Raw genomic sequence first — 27,209 nt, 5'->3', positions numbered from 1 at the left:
GACTTGACACCAGTATGATCCATTATTAACTGGTGTCACAGAGGAAAGGGTGTAATGGCTCTTATTGTTGGTGATGGGATTTTTCTCTTGGACTTTATACCACAGATAGGTCCATCCCTCTGAATCTTCTGTAATATTGCACTTAAGCGTGACACTTTCATTTGTGTAGAACACACTAACAAATGCAGGTTCCTGTGTCAATTGGGGTTTTGGACTATCGTCTGGCAAAAAAAAAAAAAAGAAAAACAAGTCAAGGAGACAGATCATGGTAATATCATGTGCAGAATCAGAAAAAAACAAATGTTGCACTCACTGAAAACTTCAAGATTTATTTCCTCGCTGGTATTGGTTTTTACACCCCGCTGTTTGTGCAATCCTACACAGGTGTGCAGCCCAGTTTGTGGAGATTGAATAGAATAGCTGCCATTGTCTGCCCTGCCGATCTCTTGTCCATCTCTGTGCCACTGGTAAGTCCAATCACTCGAAGCAGGCTGAATGTCACACCTCACCTTCACTACCTCTGCTGGAAAGACTTTAGTCCATCTAGACACCACAGTCAGTTTTGCCTTGGGCGGTTCTGAAAGGAGGATGAATGAGGTTGATGTTAAATGAAGATTATATATGCAAGAATGTATATCTGTATGTTTGCACAACATTTAATGGCCATAACAGCAACTGATAAGATAAATTAGTTGAATTTTAGAGTGGGTGACATATGTGAAGTGAAGGTATCATTCATGAACAAAGAAGGAAAAAAGACAAAGCAAGCACATATGATCAAAGTTATAAGCAAGAAATTATTTACCCTTGATCATTAATGACAAAGAATCACTATGTTCAGATTTAAATCCGGCTCTCTCCACTTGACACCAGTATAATCCACCATCAGCTGGTGCCACAGAGGAAAGGGTGAGCTGGCCCTGAGACCCAGTGTTGGTGGTAGGGTTTTTGTCTTTGCCTTTATACCACAGATAGGTCCATCCCTCTGAATCTTCTGTGATATTGCACTTAAGGGTGACACTTTCATTTGTATAGAACACACTGACAGACGCAGGTTCCTGTGTCAATTGGGGTTTCGGTCTGCCCCCTGGTAGTTAAAAAACAAGCACTTGGTCAAAAAGACAGATCACATTAATCTAATGTGTATATCCATGAAGACAAATGTTGCACTTACTTAAAACTGCAAGATTAATGTTATAACCATACTGCTGATTGAACCAAGAGAATAATCTGAATTACCATAAACATGAACTCCAATGGGGTTGCTGGGTTGGGTTTGCAAAGAGCGGAGGGTTCCAATGCATTTGTAGACTCCAGAGTCACCAGTGTTAGCAGACTGAAGGTTAAGCATGCAGTCACTGGTTTGTAACTCTTGGTCATCTCTGTAATATTTACAAATCCAGTCTGGAGAAGGAGGCTGAATGTCACATGTCATGTTCACAACCTCAGAGGGGAAGAATTTGGTCCATTTGGTCTGCATGACCAGTTTTGTTTGAGGCAAATCTAGAGGAGTGAAGAGGTGGACAAAAATTACATGTGTTTTAGAGAGGGTGACATACATGAAGTGAAGGTATCATTCATGAACAAAAACAAAGCAAGCACATATGATCAAAGCTGTAAGCAAGAAACTATTTACCCTTGATTACTAATGTCAAAGAAGCACTATCTTCAGATTTGAATCCGGATCTCTCAACTTGACACCAGTATGATCCATTATTAACTGGTGTCACAGAGGAAAGGGTGTAATGGCTCTTATTGTTGGTGATGGGATTTTTCTCTTGGACTTTATACCACAGATAGTTCCATCCCTCTGAATCTTCTGTAATATTGCACTTAAGCGTGACACTTTCATTTGTGTAGAACACACTAACAGATGCAGGTTCCTGTGTCAATTGGGGTTTTGGACTATCGTCTGGCAAAAAAAAAAAAAAGAAAAACCAGTCAAGGAGACAGATCATGGTAATATCATGTGCAGAATCAGAAAAAAACAAATGTTGCACTCACTGAAAACTTCAAGATTTATTTCCTCGCTGGTATTGGTTTTTACACCCCGCTGTTTGTGCAATCCTACACAGGTGTGCAGCCCAGTTTGTGGAGATTTAATAGAATAGCTGCCATTGTCTGCCCTGCCGATCTCTTGTCCATCTCTGTGCCACTGGTAAGTCCAATCACTCGAAGCAGGCTGAATGTCACACCTCACCTTCACTACCTCTGCTGGAAAGACTTTAGTCCATCTAGACACCACAGTCAGTTTTGCTATGGGCAGTTCTGAAAGGAGGATGAATGAAGTTGATGTTGAATGAAGATTATATACTGTATGCAGGAATGTAATATCTGTATGTTTGCATAGCGTCCTTACCAGCAACTGATAGGGGCAGCAGATCACTGAGATCTGAAGTATTGTTGCCTTTCTTTACTTGGCACCGGTAGTCTCCACTATGTGACTGGTCAGCAGACGGAATAATGTAGGTGGGGGAGTCGGGGAGACGCTCATCTCCTTTCTGCCAGATGTACTCAAGTCCTGAAGAGTCCCCTTGGACACTGCACTCAAGTGTCATGTTTTCAGTTTCATATACCACATTCACATGAGGACTTTGTTTTATTTGGGGTTTTGGAATATTTCCTTGAACAAATAATAGGAACAATATAACACTTAACAGGAAGTCACATTTTAGAAAAGAAGTGTTAGTGTGTGTTCAGTTTCAACATTGTAACACTGATATAATTTCTCATAATGGCCAATGTCTGGAAATGCAGGTGACATTAAGTAGTGGTTGGCAGAATAAGCAATCACTCACACAAATGACTGTGTCATGTGTCATTATAGACCAGGTATTAGCCTGTTCAGATTCCATAGCTTTGCATGCATCATTTCAGTGTTACATGTGTGGTTAAAAATAAACATATGGGCAATTCCGCGCAAAACTGTCTCATCCATAACACCAACACAATGCCATGGTATTTAGTTGGCGTTATGGATGTGACAGTTTTACGTGGAATTGCCCATATAATTATGCAAAATACGACAAGGTTATCAGATATGTACTGTAGATTGAGAGATAAGATTGTAATGAAAGTTTTCATGTATGAAGCCATTGTATGCAGTATCAGAAATATTAAAGCTAAACAAGCTAGTCTACGTTAGAGTTGTCCGACTATAGAAGTTGAACAGTAGGGAGCTATGCATGGCCAGAGTGAATGACTGCTTGCTATACGAGAGAAAAGTGGGATTGCACAAATTCCTCATAGCTCGTAGCCTATCGCTGAACTCTTACAGTCAGACATTGTTGTATTTTAACCGTCCTGTTGTGCTCGTTTTACAGTATGTTTACTAGTTTTGTGTTCCCGGTCAAAAATGACTGCTGCATTATAACTTCTTATAAATCCATAGTAGCACACATATTATCATCTAATGTTGGGATCTTTGCATCAACTTGTGTTCAATTGGACATAACCAGTTTTGTACTTCCATTTGCTATTTATGGCCTGCAGGCCTCACTGATCTGAGCTCATGCATGTCAGAAAGGAAAAGATTCTATTGGGGAAAGGTTACAGTGGGGGCTGGAATATAAGCAAAGAGGGGGAGTGAGGGTGTGTGTTTTAAAGAAGCACATATACAGTCCATCTGATCAATACATTTGTGCCTGGACCCAATTTTATACATTGACCATTTTCTGACCTATTCACTTCTAATGACCGGTCATTTTTGACCAGAAATACACATGGGTGTTCTAAAGTTAAATAAAGCACTCAAATTGTTATAAAATTATCAAAATTTGTTTTGTGTGTTCAGATGCCCTGTGTTAGCAAAGTAAAGGAGCCTCATGGTAGTCAGAATAAGTTAACAGTATTTTTGAGAGAAAAGAATTGTAAATCGGTCACATTTGACCGTGAACACAACAGGAGGGTTAAGCTACTTCAATTAAGGAAAGTCACTAGTATTTATTTATGGTTCTCAAACGACATGCTGCATATCCATCACAGCAGCGTCATACGCTGAGAGACTTCTGTCAAACGTGCCGTAGCTGCGGCATAACTGCATGAGCACCCTTGAATGCACCCTTGAATGCAAGCATGGTAAAAGGTGGAATTCGGCCCTCGCCAGCCTATTAGCTTTAACTTTAGTCGGATGCAAGATCCTGCCCCTCTCAGTCAGCCCCAGGCACAAACAACATTATTTTCTGATTTTTCAATTATCCATTTTCCTATCCCATGTTACACAAATACAGATCAGGATACTACTCCAAAATCCTAAATATGCATTTATTTCACAAGCAAAAAAACAACATGATTTTAGAAAATTTAATCCAATTTTTCATTTAATCTGCGGAATGGCTCCATTGCGTGTCATTTTGGTACCAATGCGGCTACGGCAGCCACAGTGCCTCCGCCATATACGCGTCTCAGGCACAGCTTGAACTCCTCTGCAGCCGCGACTCAGCGAGCTAATAATAGGGACGCCTATTTTTTCCACTTCATGCAAGTGGTTCTGCGCAGAAACACATTGAAAACACCAGTTGATAGTCATAATTTGTGTTTAAAAAGGGAAGTAGAGGCCACATGTGTGCTATAACTAAGCAGAAATAGGGTGACCACTAACCAGACTCTGAAAAGGATGACGCTGTGTCTATAAAGTGAGGACAAATTGGCCAAAATGAGGACACCCCCCAATGTGTAAACATCCTTCCCGACGACTTGAGAGTTATGCTCGTAAGAGAGCTAGCAGCCTGGGCTTTTTGCTCAATTGTTAGCACGCTCCACTCCCGAATCCAAGGTGCTGCTGTTTGCAGATTCGAGTATGGGTGATTGCAGGGCTGAGCCGCGCAAATCGGCACAAGGCATTGGTGCCATGACCCGGATTGGGAGTGAGGTTTACACATAAACACACAATTTGTGTGTAAAAGGGGAAGTGGAGGCTACATGTCGTCACTTTCCTAAAATAATGGCACAAGTCATTTTTTGACAAAAAAATATTTTTTTGCCTAAATCATCATTCAATTTTTGGTTAACTTTTAATGTGTTTTCTGAAAAACCTGAAAAAATTACTTATGCCATTATTTTAGGAAGGTAATGATGAGTACCATAAAGTAGCAGAAATAGCATTATCACAACACAAATCCATTGTGTCCATTCACTCAACCCAGCGCAACCTTGTGTAACAGAGGTCGTAATTCGTCCACCGCTCACGGCCCTCGAACCCGCCACCTCGACACTCACCAGCATGGAAGTCTAACGCTCTAACCACTGAGCTTCCAACTCAGCAGTTAGAAGCGTTCTTAAGGTTAGGGGTGATGCAAATCGGCTGCCAATTAGAAAAAATAAATATAATTTCAAATGGGACCAAAATAGCATAAGGTACCTGGGAGTGATTGTACCGAATAACCTTGAACAGCTTTACCAATGCATCTTTGGAACACTGGAAAAGTCTGTTAAACATGACCTACATAGGTGTAGAAGTTTGCCCTTTACGTTAATGGAAAAGATCAGTGCAATAAAAATGAATATTTTACCACGATTCTTATTTCTATTTCAAAATATACCACTTTATATACCTCACATAAGTTTCAAATACTGGGAGAGTTTGTTGAGAAAATTCTTATGGGACGGAAAAAAACCAAGAGTTAAACTTAAAATTTTGCAACAGAGGAGAAGGGAAGAGGGGTTTGCACTACCAAATTTAATTAACTACTATTATGCAGCACAGGTCAAATTAATTTTAATTATGTTGAATAAAGGTTTGTGCCCAAGATGGAAAAACATTGAGACAATGCTGGTTGGTAACTTAAATAAACTCTTCACTACAAAGCAGACGAAAACAAATAATTTTGTAATAAACAATACTGTCAAAACTTGGAGAATAACATGTAAGAGCATAAAAATTAACAAAGGAGATTTGACTTGTCTAAGAGAAATACAGAGCGACCCAGACTTCACCCCAAATACACTCGATAACACCTTTAGGAGCTGGAGAAATAAAGGCCTCATTACGCACTGCCAAATGCTCTGTGACTGGAGTAGATTCATTTGAAAATATAGCAAGGGCATATCAGCTCCAAAACAATCAATTCTACCGATATCTGCAGCTTAGGAATTATCTGAATGAAAAAGCCCAGCTAAAAAGCCTTAATGATTTACATTTACTTATACAATACATGGCGAAAAAATGCCAGAGCGAGAATACTCAACCCTTAACTGGACAAATATATAATATTCTACAGGAATGTGGGGTTGAAAAGCTAGATCACATTAATGACAAGTGGGAGCAGGAATTGAACAAAACCATTAGTGAAGAGGAATGGAAACAGTGCCTGAAAGATACTAATATTTATACTAGATCCCCCTACTGGCAGGAATATGCCTGGAAGATAAATATTAGATACTTTTTAACACCATCAATAACAGCAAAAATACGCGCAAACCAACACCAGCTGCTGGAGGGAATGCGGTGCAATCAACGCTGATTATACACATATATTTTACTCTTGTAATAAACTTAATAAATATTGGCAAGCGGTTCAACATCTTATGCGAGAAAAACTAAGTAAAGACGTGTCAATACAACAACACAATGCTATTCTGGGCATAAGACCCGAAGGACTGGAAAAGGGACACCTCTACCTCTTTTGGGTCTTTAGAATAACAGCCCTTAAACAAATAACAAGGAATTGGAAAAAAGTAGAACCACCTAGTACTGATAAGTGGTTGGAAAGTATAGAGGAAATGAGAAATATGGAAAAAATAATTTATAGAATTAACAATAAAGAAGATGTATATGACAAAAAATGGGCCCTTTACTAATGTTAAGATGAGGAGCCATCTTAAACCATCCTCATGAGAAATCAAGACTCAATACTCAGTTAACAAATATGCATACCCTTTGTAGGTTCATTCTTGTTTTCATTTACGTTAGGGTTATTTGTATTATTATTTTGTGTTTGGGTGTGGGTGGGTGAATGTATGTGTGTGTGTGGGGGGGGGGGGGGGGGGAGAGAATGAAGGGGAGGGATGGGGGTTTGAGAATGCACATGGATGCATTTAAGTGGGGGTGAATGTGGGTGTAGGTGTGGATGGATAAATGTAGATGAATGTGGGTATATAGGTGGATGGATGTATATAATTAGGGGAGTGAATGTGGGGGTACGTGAGGAAGGATGAATGTAGACATGTTTTTGAACATTTTATTATTATTATTATTATTATTATTATTATTATTATTATTATTATTGTTTTTTTTTGTTTTGTTTGTTTTTTTTTAATTATTATTATTACTATTATGATTATGTCTTACTTGAGGTATACACGGGTGGGAAGGTGAAATGCACACAAGGGAATGGGGGAAAAAAAATGATGGAAAATGTGTTCACAAATGAATGATCATGATGGTTTATGAACTCGCTGAAACCTGAATGAACACAATAAAGAATAAAAAAAAAAGGTTAGGGGTGTGAGAATTTACACGCGCAACTAGCATGCTAGCTCAGTTCGCCTCCGTCACCTCCCTAAATCCTCACTCCCATTATCCGGCTCATGGCACCACTGTAACAGTAATTCGTCCGCCGCTCACGGCCCTAGAACCCGCCACCTAAACACACACCGGCATGGGAGTCAAACACTCTAACCACTGAGCTAAAAGCCCAGGCTTCCAACTCAGTGGTTAGAAGCATTCTTAAGGTTAGGGGTGTGAGGATTTACATGCGCAACTAGCATGCTAGCTTAGTTCGCCTCCATTACACTCGTAGTGAGTGTAGCGCATGTCGCTTCCAATCTGTACGCCCCAATGTGCGACTGCAGAGAATGTCTTGTTTTTTATCGCTTCTTATAAGCCTCATTTGCTGTGGATCACTTGAATCATTGCTACTTACAGTACAAGCATTGTTTTCTGAGCACTTGTCCAAAAGGTGGACAAACACCCACAAAAGAGGACACTCTACTTAAGTCTGGACAGAGGGCGTATTATTCAGACGAATGGTCACCCTAGACAAACATGGCATTAGCTATGCTATCATTGTGGCTAACTACCTTAGCTACTGTCAATAACATTATTTTACTGTTGAAAGTAATGTAAAGCTGGAAAGACAATAGGCCTACTGGAAATTTAGATGAAGGAATAGTATTTTCCTTTTTAGTAGTATTTTCCTTAAAATAATTAATTACTAAAAGCAGATACTGATGGATCGGCAAATAACTAATATCCACAGATAATATTCATTCTCTAGTCGTGGGCCTGCTCAAACTCACAACAAATCGGACCTGATTCAAAAGTTTGTCAGATCCAACTGATTCTGGGATAAAATCAGGTTAAAATTACAGTGTCTGTAAATTTTGTAAACTACAGTCATTTTCTTCAACCCAATACAATACAAATAAAAAAAATAGTGTTTTGTATTAGAAATACTGCCCATGCCTGCAATTATCTGTAGATTCTATTGTCCCTGTGGATTGGCTTATCCTCCCAGCGGGAAATTGCAGATTTAACCACAAATCAGCATCAACATACCATTGTACTTTACTGTCTCCATTTGTAACATGGCACCTAATTTTCAAAAAACTAGATCTCAAACTCCGATTACCTAATGCCCACTTTCCATGTGGTCTTCTAATAGGTAGGCCGGTGCTATAGGGTATAAGGGAAAACTTCCCCTGTTTCATTAAAACCCCTGATAAATAGCTAGTTGTGCATTGCCATTTGACATTAGCCATACTTTGATCAAGTGAATTAATAACACATCTGTGCTGTTTTCTGGGCAGGCAATATTCACACACTGCAGCATAGCGGTAAACTTTCAATTATTATGACTGCCGCGCAGCAAAGCAGCGGTCATATAGGTTTAGTCAGAGTTTTTTTTTTCCACATGAATAATTTTCCGTCAAGGATTCCCGGGAGACTGAAAGACCGGGGTGCATGAAACTTGGTGGGCATGTAGCCCCATAACGATAGCATGGAAACATTGTTTTTCGTTTTGATCCTTCGCCCCTCCCACCGGACTGGACCGGACTGGAGAGTAGGGCGGACACAGTTTTCTGTGAATATCTCGAGAATTGTAGGGCCTAGGTGCACCACCTTTTTTTGTATGTTGGTCTTAAGGGGCCATGTCAACCCATCCCATAACCACTCATTTCATGTATAGCACCACCTAGTTAAAAACGATAAAGCAAAAATGAGATGTTGTAATCGCAGGTATCTCTGACCTGACATGGTCAAAACTGCATGAAATTGGAAGTGTAGGATTATTATGACACCCTCTGAATGCACGCCAAGTTTTTTGGAATTCCGTTCATGGGGGGCCATACAATAAATTCATTTATGTTACTGTACACCAAGTGGCCTGTAGGTGGCCTGTACAATTCAAGAATTTCTCAGAATTCTGAACAGGCAAGATGTGGGTGGGGTTGTATGAAATCTTAAAATGTTGTATTTTACATGTGAAATCTATGAACTAATCATGTTGTCTACTTGTTGTCTAGCAGATACCAGTTAAAATTGAGTGTGCATAATACAATTCAGTGAGACAGTTAGAATCATATATGCCTTTCACCTTTTGTTTTGTATGTACACATACATAAAGACACACACACATGCACACACACACATACACACACATAAAAACACACACACACACACAAAGACACGTAAACACACACACACACACACACATACATGCACACACACGACACGCACAAACACGCACACATACATATAAACACACATACACACCCTCACATACAAACACGGCTAGACACAGACACACATACACACACACACACAAAAACTAACTTACATGCAGGCTCACACACTCTCAATTACACTCAATTACAAACACAAAAAAGGAACTAAGTAGGAAATGAACACAATTTGACAAGCGTGACTTATTTTTGTGGAAAAGATGTGCTGAACTGGGCAGCGGTCATATTTTGTACCGCTCTGCGGTACATCTAGTTGAATTTTCTTTTAACAGCCAATGACTCTGACTCACATATTTGCAAGGAGCTCTGTTGGTTCCTAAGCTGTTTTGATTGCTTTTAAAATGGATGGTTGCAGAGAATTTTGTACTGGTGGTACTTCCTTTCTCTCTCCAGTTCTATTCTTTACTTTGAGGCCATGTTATTTCCTTTTGACATAAATGGCTAGTCTGGCTATCACCAGACTAAGCTCAATCTTTTAAGATTGAACATTGGTCTGGGGAGTCTGCTATGTATTTTCTACTGCACAAGAAGCGCCACCACTTCTCAATGAGACGTGGTCTGGGAACCAAACGTTCATTTTCTCGTATTTGAAAAAAATGCCCAGATCCGTTTATTGGGTGCCACGGATGTCTATCAAATGCGTCTGTGCATAGCTCATCATCGTCTTGCTTTCCCCCCTGTTCTGTGATTGGTTCCCTATCTCAGGCGAAAATTTGCTCCATGGTCTCCAGGCTGCCTTAGCAGCGTGAATCAAATTGCGCGCAAGGCAGCATGGGAACACCCAGGCTAGTAGACATAGGTATGTAGATTTGAACAAAATCTGGTTTGGTTCTTAACAGGAGCATTTACTGCCTGAAATATCCGATTTTGTTTACCACGCTCGAAGTTATAGTGCTGGCCTGATGGGTCGCCTATTTACGCCGTTTCAATGGCATATGAACGGTTAGACCGAGAATTCTTGTCATGAAATTAAAATTCTACTGGAGCTCCTAGCGGATGTGTACACGCAGCCTTACAACACTGTTTACAGCTCTTCGAGTCACGGTAAAATGTAATTTTTGGTACATAGCTAATTTAGATACACCTACTGTAAGGTGTGGTGTGGGTGCTTGCGTTTCTTTAGGAATCCGCCGTCTTGGTTTGTATAGAAATGCATATTAAGTGACACATACACGCAAGACAGCGGAAATACGGGACCGACGGTAATAGGGGGAGTTCTGATATAGCTTTTCTCCCTCAACCATTCTAATGATTTGTGGCGCTTTTCTTGATGGCTATTGGTCTATATCAGCATAGCCTTCGGTGTAGGCTAAGCTACCCATGTTTATTAGTATAGCCTGGCTAAAGTCTATTTGGATTTTTACATAATATCTTGGGCTTTGGTGACTGAGTCCAGGGCAGGCTATTAACTATAGTGTGGGTAAATATGTCTGTGTGTGTGTAGGAGCCACTGTCAGCCATCAGAATGATGGACCATCAAATTATACTGTTATATATTACTTGTTAAATGTATTTTAATGCACCATCGAGAGTTTGTGTACAGATATAATTGTGTGTGACTGTAACTCATGTGCATGCATGTGCATGATATGGGCCTACAAGCTAATGGGTGTATCCACCAGAGAAATTTTAACAAGGGAGAACTTTCACTCTCTCACACTTCCGGTTCTGGCTGAAACTGGCTGCAGTTCACCTAGGCACTCATGAGCAAGCACAGAATGGAAGCCTATGGAGCTTTCCTGATCAACCAACATTCATTAACAGAATGTAGCATGTTAAGGGCAAAACCCACCCTGTAAGTCAAGATACCGAAAGGACAAGGGTATTTGTTGGTTTCACTTTTGATGGATAACCATTAATTATCCATCAAAATTATTAATTATCCATCATGATGTATAATAATAATTTTCCACTCGCTCGTGAATGCCCCCTAGGTGAACTGCAACCAGTTTCAATACAATGAGAGTTAATAGGAAGTGAACAGGCTTGCAGTAAACAGGCTCTAGTGTAACCCACTTCCAGTGAATTATGCATATAACAGTATCAGGCTGGGTTATTGCACACCCAAAGAAGAGAAGGGTGTGTATCCAATTATCTACTTCTAGGGCAAATACGCTAATTTCCCCAAAACGCTGTGTGTTCCTTTAAGACTATGTAGTTACTTTGTATTCATCATTTATTTATCACTTTACCCGGCAATCAGCTATGAGAATAACAGTAAGTCAATGTACGACTGTCTTTCAAATTACGGTCCACCGAGCAATTCAAGGAAACAATCCAAACATCATTGACTATGTACAAGAATTGTAGCCTACATATTCGTTCACAGATGAAATCTAATAGGAAAATACTGACCGTGTTCACGTCATGTCTTATATATACACATTCTGAAAACTGGGGTCTTACCTTCAGTCTTTGACTCTTGCATCAAACAGACAAGAACTGTAGTGACTAAATACAACAAGAAATGATTTGCAGTCATGCTGAAGCAATAAAAAAAACAAAATAGTCTAAACAAACAAAAAACACATTATTTGAACTATTTAATTAAAGTTTAAAATGACAAGACATAGTAAGTAACACTCATTTTAGATCCTGAAAGTTCTTCACACCTCTACTCTCAAACTGTGAGTTTTAACGCTGCATCAGCCTACAGTCTAATGTGTTAACGTCTTAACTTTTGTTAACACTGAACAACCACCGAGGTTGTTCCAAATCTGGTTAAAGAGTTTTGAAAAATAACAACAACAACAAAGAGGAATGGTAAAACATATTTGTACCTGTTATAAGAAGTTTCTCTTGACAAGCCATTTTGTCTATTGTTCTGCCCTGCCAGTCCAGTCACCACTTCTGCAGTGTGTGACTCTGCTGTGTGACTAGAAGTTGAGGTTGTGTGTAGAAGTGTCAAAAAATGTGCTTATGGTATGCGCTAACTGGTGTACACATTTCACAAATTGCACGTCTGTCATCCTTCGCTTGCTACAGTTCAAAGTCATTTTGTATTTAGAGCTAAATATTCAAAAATGTTCTCAATCCCTGATTCTAACTGTTCTTGATGCCACCATTTACGGAGGACACGGTCTGGTCATGTTAGGACTTTAATATTTGACATATACTTACATATCTGCAATAAAAGTATAGATGCTTGTCCATACATGGCGATTTTTGGAGTGCCTCCAATTTTTTGAGTGTGAAAAGCTAATATTGTTTGGTATCATTTTGTATTACTGTCCTTCATTTCCTGTCTTGTCTGTTGTTATTACTATGGTTAGAGCTCTCTTGTTGGATTACACTGAGAAAAGGATATCAATAAAATGGTCAAAAACAGAGGCCTGGCACCTGGCTCCCATTCAATAAAACATGTATCCTTTATATTACTGTAATGTAGATTCACCCATACAAATGCCTGTACATATGCATGTAAGAGTTTTACGGAAAAAAAAGATTGTAATTTGGGATTAGTAATGCATTTCCCTGATCAGAAATATGAGGAGTTCCTGTACTGTATGTCCTCTTCTTTGTATGAGAGTACATTTGGTGTAACCAAGTGTGAGGGTTGCAGGCTCAAAACACATTTGACACCTCTTTTTTTTCTTAACTGTTCTCTTGAAAATACTGAGTGAGCCCAAGTGGAAGGGCAGGGTAAGCGATACAGGGTGTCATTTCAGCTGTATTTCAAATGTGTTCAGCTGTATTCAAATGTTTTGGTGATGTCTTGTATATGACCTGACATTGGGCCACATTCAGTGTCTGATTAGCTGGCAGCTATTTCATATGTCAACATAGCACATCTTAAGTCTAACATCTGGCTCACAAGTAGGCCGTAACTTAAGGCAAGGTATATTGTACTTTATCCCCAAAGAAAAAATTGTCTTGGCCTCCAGTCACTGCGTCACATAACCTAAATAATTACTAATTACACAGCATACATGTTACACAGCACAGCATACCAAGTTTGTATGTATGATCAATTAAAACAATAATAACAAAAGTTTACTGCTTACACCATATAGTCTAAGTCTTTTTAAAAAATACATCCTCTATTGGAGCCTTGTACAGAGACTTTCAACATGAACATGCCAAGTGAGTGAACAGTCAACGTACACGCCCAGGTATTTGTAAGAAGCAACCTGATGTATTGGTGCATTATGGATGAGCACTGGACTGGGTTCACCAACTGACCTTGGGTCAGATATAATTTCTTCCATTTTCTTTATATTCACAAGATGGTGACCATCACACAAGTCTACAAACTGCTTGATCTCGGAATGGTAGGAAGCTGTGTCTTGATCTTCATATAATAAGATAAGAATGGCGGTGTCATCAGAAAATGCCACAAATCAGTTTTGTGAGTTTTTTTACTCATACTGTACACTCAGTATATATTTTGCACAGAACAGGGGAGCCTACACATTCTTTGGGCACCTGTGCTAATAGGGTGTTTTCACATATACTGTAGTTTCTTTTAAAACTAGATGTACCGCAGAGCGGTGCAAAATATGACCGTCGCCCAGTCCAGCACATTTTTTCCACAAAAAGAAATCACGCTGAAAGGCCTATATGATTCTAACTGTCTCACTAAATTGCATTATCCACACTCAATTCTCACTGGTATCTGCTAGACAACAAGTACCAAAACATGATTAGTTCATAGATTTCACATGTAAAATTAATTTTATACAACCCCACCTCCATCTTGCCTGTTCATAATTCTGAGAATTTTTTGATTGTGTTATGTTTATGTTATGTGTGTGTGCGTGTGTGTGTGTGTGCGTGCTTATGTGTGTGCCTGTGTATGTGCCTGTGCATGCAAGCGTACATATGTCTACTGTGTGAGTATGTGTCATACATATGATTACTGTGAATGTATGTGTGTGTGTGTGTATCTGTTTGTGCACATGTGTGCACATGAAATGGGTTAACATGACCCCTGGAGGCAAACATACGGAAAAAAATGGTCATCCTAGGCCATGATAGCTTCAGCGAAAGTTCTACTAGGAAGACTCGTAGTGTAGCTTTACTCCTCCCATGCTTACATGGAGCCAATCATAGCTTTGCCTACTTTTCGGGAAAGCCCTGCAATCTGATCATTCACTCATTCAATCAGCGCTAGCCTATAGGAATTCAGTGGGCTCTTTAAATATGTTCCACCTAACACTGCTTTTGCTTCCCCTCCACCTCCCCTCCAGCCACCTCTGCCAGCAGTCCACGTCCATCGGGCATGGTCTGCCTACCACATCATCTTCCTTCAGCCACCGCCACCAGTTGGTCCCCGTCTCGTCGTGGGGGGGTAGGCTCCCCGCCCCTGCCTTCATCCATCGGCAGGAGACGAGATCCGCTCATCGCTGGACGGATCCGAGACGGGGCCTACGCCAAAGACTGTTACCTATTCAGGACTCTATCATGCTTGTATCCAAGCCGTTCCTTTACTAATTAAATTGTCAACCGATTCTATTCTGTCTACTGAGTCTTTCTGGTAGAACTACAGTTCTCAAGATATTCACAGAGAACTGTGTCTGCCCTACCCTCCTTTCGGGGGGTCCAGTCCAGCGGGGGGGCTACAGATCAAAACGAAAAATGACGGTTCCATGCTATCCATGTGGGGTTACATGCCCACCAAGTTTTGTGTACCCCGGTCTTTCAGTGTCCCGGGAATCCTTGACGGAAATTTGGGCATGGGGGGAAAAAAAACAAAAAACATCTGACTAAACCTATATGACCGCCGCGCAGCGAAGCGGCGGTCATAATAATATAATAAATGTGAAGTGAGCAGAATTTAAGCATGGCTGCATGTGACATTTTTGACTAATCAAAATGACATAATCCTAACAGTTGTTTTGAGTCAAGGCTATATGCTTAGCCTATTAAATAACTTGACGATAGAAAAAATAAACCATTTTGTGGAATGATGCATCATATGGAATTTGCATCGGTGTGACTCAAAACAGTCTCTGGTGGCCTATAAGTGACATCATACTCTGTCTGCTACTCGTTGCTTGTCGCTGGTTATGCTTTGCATGTGTGGCATTATGAGACGGTCTTTAATTTTGGACCATTATCGCTCGTTTCAATTTAGGACCTTACAGTTGGAATTGTCGTTTGCTTATTCAAAGTCTAAAGACAGTCCAAAGTAGCCTGGGCTATTCGAAGTGTCCATTTATTGCACATCAATTTTTACGTCATTTTGAAGATCCACTGCATAGCCTACCTGTGTGTGTTGGCATGTTGGCGTGTTGTTGCAAAATCCGCGGAGTTATCTTGCACTCGCTTAAGTTTTTACTCGTGTAACCTACACTGATCCAGTTCTGCCAAAGCCCTGCTTCTATCCTCACTGGTAGCTTACAGTACAGTGCTGTGTGGGAGGGGAAGTGGCTAGCGGCGAAAGCCAATGTGCTTCTTTTACCGATATATATTTAACGATATATTTAGCATTTGTTATTCAAACAAAGTCAAATTTGCCACTGCACTTACTCATGCCCGTAGCAAGACACCTGCCAAGTTTGAAATCAGTCTGACATACGGTCAGCGAGATATGCGTGCCACAGACACACAGACATCCAGACACACAGACGCTTCTTGCTTTATAGATAGATATAGATATATTTCCACGGACACCTCACACACAGAGAATATCCGCTACTGCCCTCAAACAGGCGCTTTAGAGTTCCTTCTTTCAACCGCAACAGGCTCAGATACTCTTTTATACATCAATCAATCCTTTTGTTAAACCAGCAACATTAAGATCTAGCACAATATTTATCCATGGATGCAATGTCGAAAGTTTGGATGTAGGCTATTGATGCAGCCTCTTTGTAATATATTGTCTTCTGTCATGCTTGATACTGTTGTGACTATATTTCATGTTTGTCTGTTGATACTGTCGTGTGTGGCTAAGTTTCATGTTTGTCTGTTGATGCTTTATGTCATACATGTATATCTACATGTATGTATTATTTCTGTCCTTTGTATGCTGTCCTCCTATACTTAAATGAGCTGCCCAGGGATGCAAAAAGAATTTCAGCATAAACTGACAAATAAAGTTGTATCGTATCGTAGAGCCCCTTGTGAACTATGAAGTGAAGTGCAGGTTACATCTAGGTTGTGTTCATTACATTAAGTAAAGCTAACTTCAAAAAAAGTATTACCCAGTTCACCAATCAGTAGCAACAATCTGTGGTGGTTAACTTTAGGCCACCTGTTTCTTACAATATGGAATGTAAGAGTCTAAGCTAGCCTTGACAAGGGTTTCAGCTTTATTTTATACAGCATTCATCTCATAATCCGCTAACTGCCTGTCAACCGAATACATTGTTAAAAAAATGTGGTCTCTGTGCACAGCTTAGGCTCAAAAAACGGCCTGGTGAAGCCATGACAAACATTTCCAGCCATTCACCGACGAGATGCAGTTCAGAAGAGTTTCAGTTCCACGGGATGGAGGGGCGAGCTAGCTCTATGTTTTGTTTGAATGTCAACAGAAGTGACGTTACCCAACATCGCTTAGAGTGCCTTTAAGTTTATTAAGTAAAAAAATGACACTTCATTTGAACTAAACATAACATGTCCACCATAAAATAAACAACAACAAATTGAATTGACATGCTCAGCAAAGTCAAAACACTTGTGAATGTCTGATGTAATGTCTGATTGCACAAAACTTACAAGAAAAGAAAATCTATTTAAAAACTAGAACTCGCACTGTATTACATTCTATGGCTGCTCTTTAAAACTGTATATAGGCTGCAGCATTTGACATGTCAAAAAAACATCTAATGTAACCTCTATATGTACAGTATATGAACACATAAAAACAGAACCATGGGCTCTAAAAAAAGGGGATTTATGTCGTTACCATTTTGATTGCAAGAGTAGATTTTGAGTGGCCCACAAGATAGCACACTCCAAATGATCTGTATTCCTTTTTTTCTAATTAACCTAATATTGTTAAAATATGCAGTATGACCCCTTTCTCCAATAAGTTACATCTTAATATACGTCAAATCTCAAAAGAAGAAAAAAAAATCTGACTATTTACTTCATGACACACCTGTTAAATATACACAGATATGTATGGCAGGCAGTATTTATACCATACTGTATATATGGTATATACATTGGCATATTATTATATTAATATACCAAAAATATACACACCAGCACCAGAGCGTTAGAGCCCAAATAAATCACAACAGCTTAACAAAAATAGGCCTAAATAAACAGATGTCATACAGGTATTAAATCTGTTATATAATAAATCAGTACAACATATTACTCAATACTCAAAGATAAATACAGCAAAATTAGATCTAAGTGCAGGAATATAAGACCTTGAAAAGATGTAGTCCTGATGATTTAAGGCCTGTTGTATTTGAGCTGCCATTGAAATATAGTCATTTTCAGGTAACATCCAGTATACCTGTATATCTTTGCCATAGAGCATTAGACAACATATGGGATGTGATGTTGACAAATCCACAGGGTAGGGTATGGTCACAAGCCTAAACCATTTTGAGGCAGACAATAAAAGACAATTAACTTAGGAAAACTAATCAACATCTGAACATTTACTTGTAATGTAATGTAGAGTAATGCAATGATTTAAACTGATACCTTTAAATGATTTTAATAATCCATCTGTTTCCTCTTTGTTTTGACTTTCTTTTGCTAGTTTGAGGAAAACACATTTTGTTAAAGTGATATACAGTAGATAATGTAGAAAATGCAGAGGTGTGCTCTCAAAGACCAAAACCAACTTGTTGTTTTTTAAGTTTGCGATTTGAGTCTACGTTTTGATTGAAGTTCCTGAATTTGCCAGTGCGGCTCCAATCAGTTTTTTTTATTTAATTATTATTAAAATATTTTGATGGAGTGACATTGTATACAATGGTTGTCCTTGTTTCCTATACATATCCAGAACTGAGTGCAAGCACTGAACAGACAGCAATAAGACTGAGACATGCAATTCGCTGAATGAAAGTATTAAATCAGAATCACAAACTGTGCCTGTCACAAGTTACAAAAGGCTTTTAAAATGGTAAAATCCTTCATAATATCACTTCAAGACAAACTGCAAACTCACCTTCTTTCAGCAACTCATCAGAAAGAACTGGAGGATCTTCAGTTTTTTCTAAAGGCAAAACAAAAGGTTCCCTTGTATGGTCACTGACATGATCAGAAACCGATATCACATTTAGTGCCAATCTTGCTGAATTTTCAAGATTAGGCTTAATGTAGTTGTGTAGTAAAGTGTAGAATGAATACAGGTAGTTCTACTGAACTTTCAGAAAGAATCTTACCTGCTGTTAGAGGTTTATTATCAACTGTTTCCGCTAGGCACAATTCTGTTTCCGAACCTATATCTGCACCTAATGGAAAATTGATGAAACAACACACAAAGAGACACTGACACGCCTGTTGTCAACCAAGAATAAACAAGATCCAACTGCACTTTTGACATTTTTTTAAAAAGCTAAAGGCAATTCTGGATCAAATAACACTATTCAGTGAAATGTATTTTTTAAAGACTTATTTAAAAGACAATATTGGTTTTACAACAAATTATATTATTTGGTGTCATATATCAATACTCATGCAAAAATGTCAGGTAAACCTTGTTAATTTTCAGATGATGAACAGTATATGCTGTACAGTGTACATATAGCCTATGAAGAATCATTATCCTTTAGATATGACAATATCAATGAATATGAGAAATGCTTTCAGCACTTACGCTTCTTAAGTTCAGCAAAGGTAAAAAACAGGTCTGGTTCAAGTTTGCTTTCTTCTTCTGTAACAGTAAGTATAGTCGGTGAGAGTGATTTAAATGTTTATAGTTAACTACTTTGTTCTTTGATGAGGTAAAACATAAACAAGAAGATATTGACCTGGCTTCCGGGTGAATTTAAAATATATACAGCCCAGAACAATGAGGACTATGCCAACAACCAAGCAACCCGAAATGGCCAGAAGGATTTGCCTTTTGAGAACTGTGAAGGCAAATAAACAACAGCATAAATGTAAAAACATCCACAAGCTTGGTATGGTATAAGAGATGGTCATCTCCATCAAGAGAAGAAATGGTCATCTTTCAACTCACCAATGTTGTTTGCTATAAAAGCGTCACTACGCATGGAATATGTTGGACGGTTGGATCGGATCCCTCTGCAGCTATATTTACTCCGGTAGTTTTCCTTGGTGGCTTTGATATGAAGAGCTTTTTGTGTTTCATTTGCCATCTCCTCGTCTTCTTTGTACCATGTGTAGTTCCATGTGACGCTTGTATTATCTACCTCACACAATAATGTCAAGCTGTCCACAGAGAGGATGTCTGCCCACCCAGTCTCCAGGTTCACCACCGTTGTAGGACGAGCTATACGGAAGGCACATGAAATGACAATATGATTAATACTCTTCCAAAGACGCCTTGTTGAAACTTTTCCAAATTAAGTAAACTGTTGGGTTATTGAACTGATAGCATTGTATACAGACTTACCTAAAATCTTTATTTCTATAACTGTGCTAAGTTCTGACTCATACGCCCCTCTCTTAGTTTTACACCAAAATGCACCATCATCTTTCACAGAGGCAGATTGGATTGTGTAATTCGCATTGCTTGGGTCAACGTCTCGGATTTGCTCTTGAGGACTATTTTGGAACCACTGATATTCCCAGTCTGTAGAATCAATCTTCACTTCACACATGAAGGTCACTTGTTCTTCCACATAAACGGAGGTGTCATTTAGTTGTTGACTCAAGGTAGGCGCAGCCTTATTGTCTGACAAAACATAGAAGATAAACAGTATTTAATCAAATATTTTCCAGGCATTTTCGTTACATATAATTAATATGGACTGCAGCATCAGCATGCTACCATGTGCTGATATGCAGTAATAACTTCTGAATTACTCTACAAGGGGAAAATATACACTGGTAAGGGAAATATAATCTGGTATTCAAATGAAATGCAAATAATCATTTACAGTGAATGTGAATGCTATTGTTACTGAGTACAGTTTCTACAGGTGTGGACTCCATGGTAAGTGTAAAATGAAACTGAAATAGATATTTACCATAAACATGGATGGAAATACTGTCACTGACTACAGTTTCCACTTGTCGTTTATGGACTCCTTGGCAAGTGTATACTCCAGTGTCTTCAAGCACAACAGAGTCCATTAAAAGTGTATCGGTATTTTTATTTTTACCACGGAGCAGATGTTGTGTTCTGTACCATTTAAAAGTCCATCCTGGTGAAGTTGGAATACCATTGCACTTCATGCTCACTTTCTCAGTGGGGAAAACTTTAGCCCAATTAGACAGCCGCTCCAGTGTTGGTACAGGTGGCTCTGCATAAGACACAAAGGAAAGATAGAACCGTTTAATGGGGCATTGATGATCTCTATTCAACCATTCCCAAAAGTAAAAAGAATCTATTTCTATTTACCTTCAATTGTCAATCTGTGTGAGTCACTGTATCCAGAGAAGAAATTCTCTCTTTTGACCTGACACTTGTATTCTCCATTGTGAGATTGTTGAACAGATGGTAGTGTAAACACTCTCTCACTGGAGACTGGAGTTTTTTGGTCACTGCCTTTATACCACATATATGTCCATCCTTCTTGCTCCTCCGTAACACCGCAAGTTAGTGTGACATTTTCCTTTGTGTAAATTGGTGGCTCAGTGGGATCCACTGACAACAAAAGCGTTGGCGGATGGCCTGAGATCAACAGAAATAGATTTTGCACATGAACATTTCAGCAAACGTTTTTGTATTACTGATTGAATAGATAAAAAATGCTTATAAACTAAATTAAATAAAAAGGTAATTACCATAAACATGAACTTTTATGGGGTTGCTGTGTTGGGTTTGCAAAGAGCGGTGGGTTCCAATGCATTTGTAGACTCCAGAGTCTTCAGTGTTTGCAGACTGAAGGTTAAGCATGCAGTCGCTGGTTTGTAAATCCTGGTCATCTCTATAATACTTACAAATCCAGTCTGGAGAAGGAGGCATAATGTCACATGTCATGTTCACAACCTCAGAGGGGAAGACTTTGGTCCATTTGGTCTGCATGACCAGTTTTGTTTGAGGAAAATCTAGAGGAGTGAAGAGGTGGAGGAATAAAACATCAGATGGAAATTTTAGAGAGGGTGACATAAGTGAAGGTATCATTCATGAACAAAGAAGGAACAAAGATGAATCAAACACATATGATCAAATTTATAAGCAAGAAATTATTTACCCTTGATCACTAATGACAAAGAATCACTATGTTCAGATTTGAATCCGGATCTCTCGGCTTGACACCAGTATGATCCACCATCAGCTGGTGCCACAGAGGAAAGGGTGAGCTGGCCCTGAGACCCAGTGTTGGTGGTAGGGTTTTTGTCTTTGCCTTTATACCACAGATAGGTCCATCCCTCTGAATCTTCTGTAATACTGCACTTAAGGGTGACACTCTCTTTTGTGTAGAACACACTGACAGACGCAGGTTCCTGTGTCAATTGGGGTTTCGGTCTGCGCCCTGGTAGTTAAAAAACAAGCACTTGGTCAAAAAGACAGATCACAGTAATCTAATGTGTATATCCATGAAGACAAATGTTGCACTTACTTAAAACTGCAAGATTAATGTTATAACCATACTGCTGATTGAACTGAGAAAAAAATGTGAATTACCATAAACATGAACTCCAATGGGGTTGCTGGGTTGGGTTTGCAAAGAGCGGAGGGTTCCAATGCATTTGTAGTCTCCAGAGTCACCAGTGTTTGCAAACTGAAGATTAAGCATGCAGTCACTGGTTTGATACACCTGGCCATTTTTGTAATATTTACAAATCCAGTCTGGAGAAGGAGGCTGAATGTCACACTCCATTTTGACGACCTCAGTGGGGAAGACTTTGGTCCATTTGGTCTGCATGACCAGTGTTGTTTGAGGCAATTCTAGAGGAGAGAAAAATAGATGAATTTTAGAATGGGTGACATATTATGTGAAGTGGAGGTATCCATGAACAAAGATGGAAAAAGATGAATCAAACACATATGATCAAAGTTATAAGCAAGAAATTAGTTACCCTTGATCACTAATGGCAAAGAATCACTATGATCAGATTTGAATCCGGCTCTCTCGACTTGACACCAGTATGGTCCACCATCAGCTGGTACCACAGAGGAAAGGGTGTGCTGGCTCTTAGACCCAGAGTTGAGAATCTGTTTTTTGTCTTGGCCTTTATACCACAGATAGGTCCATCCCTCTGAATCTTCTGTAATACTGCACTTAAGGGTGACACTCTCTTTTGTGTAGAACACACTGACAGACGCAGGTTCCTTTGTCAACTGGGGTTTCGGTCTGCCATCTGGTAGTAAAAAAAGAAGAAAAACAAGTCAAGGAGACAGATCATGGTAATATCATGTGCAGAATCAGAAAAAAACAAATGTTGCACTCACTGAAAACTTCAAGATTTATTTCCTCGCTGGTATTGGTTTTTACACCCCGCTGTTTGTGCAATCCTACACAGGTGTGCAGCCCAGTTTGTGGAGATTGAATAGAATAGCTGCCATTGTCTGCCCTGCCGATCTCTTGTCCATCTCTGTGCCACTGGTAAGTCCAATCACTCGAAGCAGGCTGAATGTCACACCTCACCTTCACTACCTCTGCTGGAAAGACTTTAGTCCATCCAGACACCACAGTCAGTTTTGCCTTGGGCGGTTCTGAAAGGAGGATGAATGAAGTTGATGTTGAATGAAGATTATATATGCAGGAATGTAATATCTGTATGTTTGCATAGCGTCCTTACCAGCAACTGATAGGGGCAGCAGATCACTGAGATCTGAAGTATTGTTGCCTTTCTTTACTTGGCACCGGTACTCTCCACTATGTGACTGGTCAGCAGACGGAATAATGTAGGTGGGGGAGTCGGGGAGACGCTCATCTCCTTTCTGCCAGATGTACTCAAGTCCTGAAGAGTCCCCTTGGACACTGCACTCAAGTGTCATTTTCTCAGTTGTATATATCACATTTACAGCAGGAGTTTGTGTTATTTTGGGTTTTGGAATATTTCCTTGAACAAATAAAAGAAACAATATAACACTTAAGAGGAAGTCACATGTTTTAAAAAAGAAGTGTTAGTGTGTGTTCAGTTTCTACATTGTGATATTTTACATAATTCTTATGCTGGGCAATTGTTGGAAATCTTGCTGAAATGCAGATTACATTAGGTCAGTGGTTCTTAAACTTTTTGTCTGGCGACCCTCCAAAAAACATGGGCCAAGTCTTGCGACCCCCTTCTCTCTAATCGGCGGAATTTGGTTTTGAAATGTTGCGAGATGGGCATTGTAAGCAAATGCAGAAAATGTCTCCTCTCATAGGTAGGTTGTGTAAAGACCAAACGCATTAATGGCAGCCTTTGACTAAAAACATTTAGAAAAATGTAAATCAAATCATTTTGCGCCCCCTTCAAAACTTTTGGCGACCCCCAGTTTAAGAACCACTGCATTAGGTAATGGTTTGCAGAATAAGCAATCTCTGACACTAATGACTGTGTCATGTGTCATTATAGACCAGGTTTATTAGCATGTTCAGATTCCATAGCTTTGCATGCATCAGTGTTACATGTGTGGCTAAAACAAAAGCATATGCAAAATGCTATAAAAATCGTATTGACAGTTTGACTCATGTATGATTTTTTATGCATGCGGCACAGAAATATTAATCTCCACAGAACACAATAGCCTTGCATTACTGCCCCATGGTAGAGCTCTCTCTCTCTCTCTCTCTCTCTCTCTCTCTCTCTCTCTCTCTCTCTCTCTCTCTCTCTCTCTCTTCTCTCTCTCTCTCTCTCTCTCTCTCTCTCTCTGTCTGTATCTGCTATCTGCATTAGGTTTGCAATAAAACTTGTTTTCTTACAATATTATGTAATAACACACCTGTAACAGTCTTTTAAGTAACCGATCACCACACTGCATGAAAAGTGGAACTTTCGTCAGTAAGCGGCACGGTACATTGGTACGTGGAAGTTCAGGTTTACGACTGTATACTGCAATTTGCAGGCAAGACCAAGTGCACCATGCTGACATCAATCTCTTAGTTGCCAGAGTGTCTTCAACAGGTCAAACTCTGCAATACCTAGCTAATTTGTTCCGTAGCAAGCTAGAGTGATTTGGACTGGCACTTATTATATTGGCTCCACCACCTCTTTAATCACTCTAAAAATCTGCTAAATACATTTTCTCAAATATTTAATGTTCACTCATCTCTCACCGAGGTTTTACATACAATGTTTGTTTGCTATGTCTGATGCATTTTAAATCAGATTTTTTATTGCAAAAGAGAGATAATGAGCTCTGCAGCGCATAGTAAACACAGCCAGAAGGATCATTGGGGCCCCACTCCCCTCCCTGAAAGACATATACACCACCGGCCTCATCCGCAAAGCAACCACAATTGTGAGCGATACAAGTCATCCAGCCCACAATTTGTTCAGCCTCCTGCCATCTGGGAAGAGGTACAGGAGCCTCCACTCCCGCACCACCAGACTCAGCAACAGCTTCATCCACCAGGCTGTTAGGATGTTGAACTCTCTCCCCTCAGTCACCAGGCCATCAAGAAGATGTACAAGATGTACAAGAAGATTGTCACATCAGATTAGGCTAGACCCGTCTATTTTTAAAAAGCAACAATAAACTGTTCGGTCGAAAAACATGACTGGTGTTTCCGCATCTTGAGGAGCATTAGGATTTCTTTGTTTATACACTACATAACTTTTTTTTCTCGCTCCTAATCCAACCTGCCAGAGCAGCACCTTCTCAGTGCTAGTACCTCTTGATGTACAAATTAAGCACTGCACAATAAGAATATAGAAATAGGACTAGGCATAAAGTCAACGAGAAACATGTGCCCAAGCTGTACAAAAGGGTTGAACTTTCACATTTTTCAGTGAATGACTCATTTATAAAGCTGTGACAATAAGGAAAGCACACTTTCAAATTCATTTCTGATAATGATTTCAAATGAGTGAGCAAAGTAGGGTAATTTGATAATATCTACAGAAATGTGTGTCTTCTCACAAAAACTTAGTGTCTTATATGCACTGAGTAAACCAAGCATCTGTGCAAAAATACTGTACATATTCATTCACAGTGCATGGTTGCAATCTTCTTCAGAAATGACTGACCGTGTTCACAGCTTAATCATTTCTTGTATGCATTCACATCCTCTAAAGTGAAGTCTTACCTTCAGTCTTTGACTCTTGCATCAAACAGAAAAGAACTTTAATGACTACAAAAAAGAAGAAACAGAAGCACAAAGAATTATCCATTTGAATCCCTACATTACAGGACCTAGTAAGCGGTCTAACCTTGCACCTAACATTTGGTTGTGGACTTTAGGGACTGCTACTGTATAATTTGCAATCATGTTGAAATACACAATCTAAAAAAAACTCTACTTGATATAAAAATAAATAAATTAATTAAAGATTACAATTGCAAGCTATGGGACATAAGAGTAATTTCAAGCTTCTTATGTCTTGAACCCCATTGTTCTTCACACCTTTTCTCTCAGCAAGCTGTGAGCCATAAAACCTCATTGCCCTCTGCATGCATCTTAGCAATGGCTGTTGATTTTAAGTAAAGAACACAAAACATGGACTAAAACATGATAATATGGAACAATGACACTTTCGTGTGGGTTATCCTTGCAGTTCCTTTAAACAAAATCTAGAGTAGCCACACCTAACAGGCCACCCAGTAATTGCTTTTGTCTATTAATTCCTTTTTGAACATTTATCGGAATTTACCTTTTCACACTTTCTGTAGGACATTTTAGTCAACAAACTACTGCAGAGACATATTAACTAAATAATTATTTTACCTGTGATGAGGAGAGCTTTGAGGCGAGCCATTTTGTTCCATCTAACTGCTCTATCAGTCCAGTCACCACCTCTGCAGTGTGCCACACAGCTCTTTGACTTCAGGTTGTCAAGATTGTGGTTTTCCTGTCAGTGCACATACTTTTTTTTCACTGTGACAGGAAACTAAAAGAAGACTGTAATTTTGATTGAGCATTCAAAAGGCTGTCATGCATAGGAAGAGTTTGATAGGTTGGTCTGGAGTTGCCATATAAGTGAAAAACAGAAGTCTGACCAGAAATGGATGACCTCATTGTGAAATCCTCTAAGCGCAGACTCGTAGGGGCCATAGTCTTAGCATGTTAGCAAATACAGAGTGTCACAAACATGGCATCTGAAATGTGCATTTCACAGTGCATTATGCAATATGCATTTAAAGTCTGGCAGTCCAAAACTTTGAAAATGTAAAACTTTCACATATAGCTAAATAGATTATTTTATATCTAAGACCCCTGTAGACATATGTACTCATCATGTTAATGCAATGTAGCTTCATTCTTACATTTAAAATTCTTAATGCATACAACAAATTATGCATTTGTTTCTGCACTCTGAACAGTCAGAATGGTAGACCGTATGTGCTCTGAAGCCCACAGTTGAGTGTGGTCATAATGTTCTTCACAGCA

The 27,209-nt window shown here is 39.4% G+C and overlaps 1 protein-coding gene and 1 long non-coding RNA gene across 2 annotated transcripts in view; one reads left to right on the top strand and one right to left on the bottom strand.

Moving 5' to 3' along the window:
- The window catches only part of LOC121713618 (basement membrane-specific heparan sulfate proteoglycan core protein), a 32,562-nt gene extending 5,828 nt beyond the window's left edge, over positions 1–26,734 (bottom strand). The window contains exons 1-8 of the mRNA XM_042098323.1: positions 26,547–26,734; positions 25,908–25,952; positions 23,473–23,736; positions 22,750–23,031; positions 22,355–22,618; positions 21,921–22,202; positions 1,240–1,503; positions 806–1,087 (exon numbers count right to left, since the gene is read on the bottom strand). Of these exons, the coding sequence (XP_041954257.1) occupies positions 806–1,087; positions 1,240–1,503; positions 21,921–22,202; positions 22,355–22,618; positions 22,750–23,031; positions 23,473–23,736; positions 25,908–25,952; positions 26,547–26,577 (1,714 nt within the window). The 5' untranslated portion in view covers positions 26,578–26,734. The remainder of the gene's footprint in view (positions 1–805; positions 1,088–1,239; positions 1,504–21,920; positions 22,203–22,354; positions 22,619–22,749; positions 23,032–23,472; positions 23,737–25,907; positions 25,953–26,546) is intronic.
- Positions 42–23,510, top strand: LOC121713619. The gene is made up of 3 exons (XR_006032893.1): positions 42–109; positions 22,920–23,034; positions 23,476–23,510. It is a non-coding gene; the product is annotated as an uncharacterized LOC121713619 (long non-coding RNA).
- Positions 26,735–27,209: the final 475 nt, after the last annotated feature.

Source organism: Alosa sapidissima, chromosome 7, assembly GCF_018492685.1.
Source record: "Alosa sapidissima isolate fAloSap1 chromosome 7, fAloSap1.pri, whole genome shotgun sequence".
NCBI lineage: Eukaryota > Metazoa > Chordata > Actinopteri > Clupeiformes > Clupeidae > Alosa > Alosa sapidissima.
The sequence above is the reverse complement of the archived record's forward strand: the minus strand, read 5'-3'. Positions and strand labels throughout refer to the sequence as shown.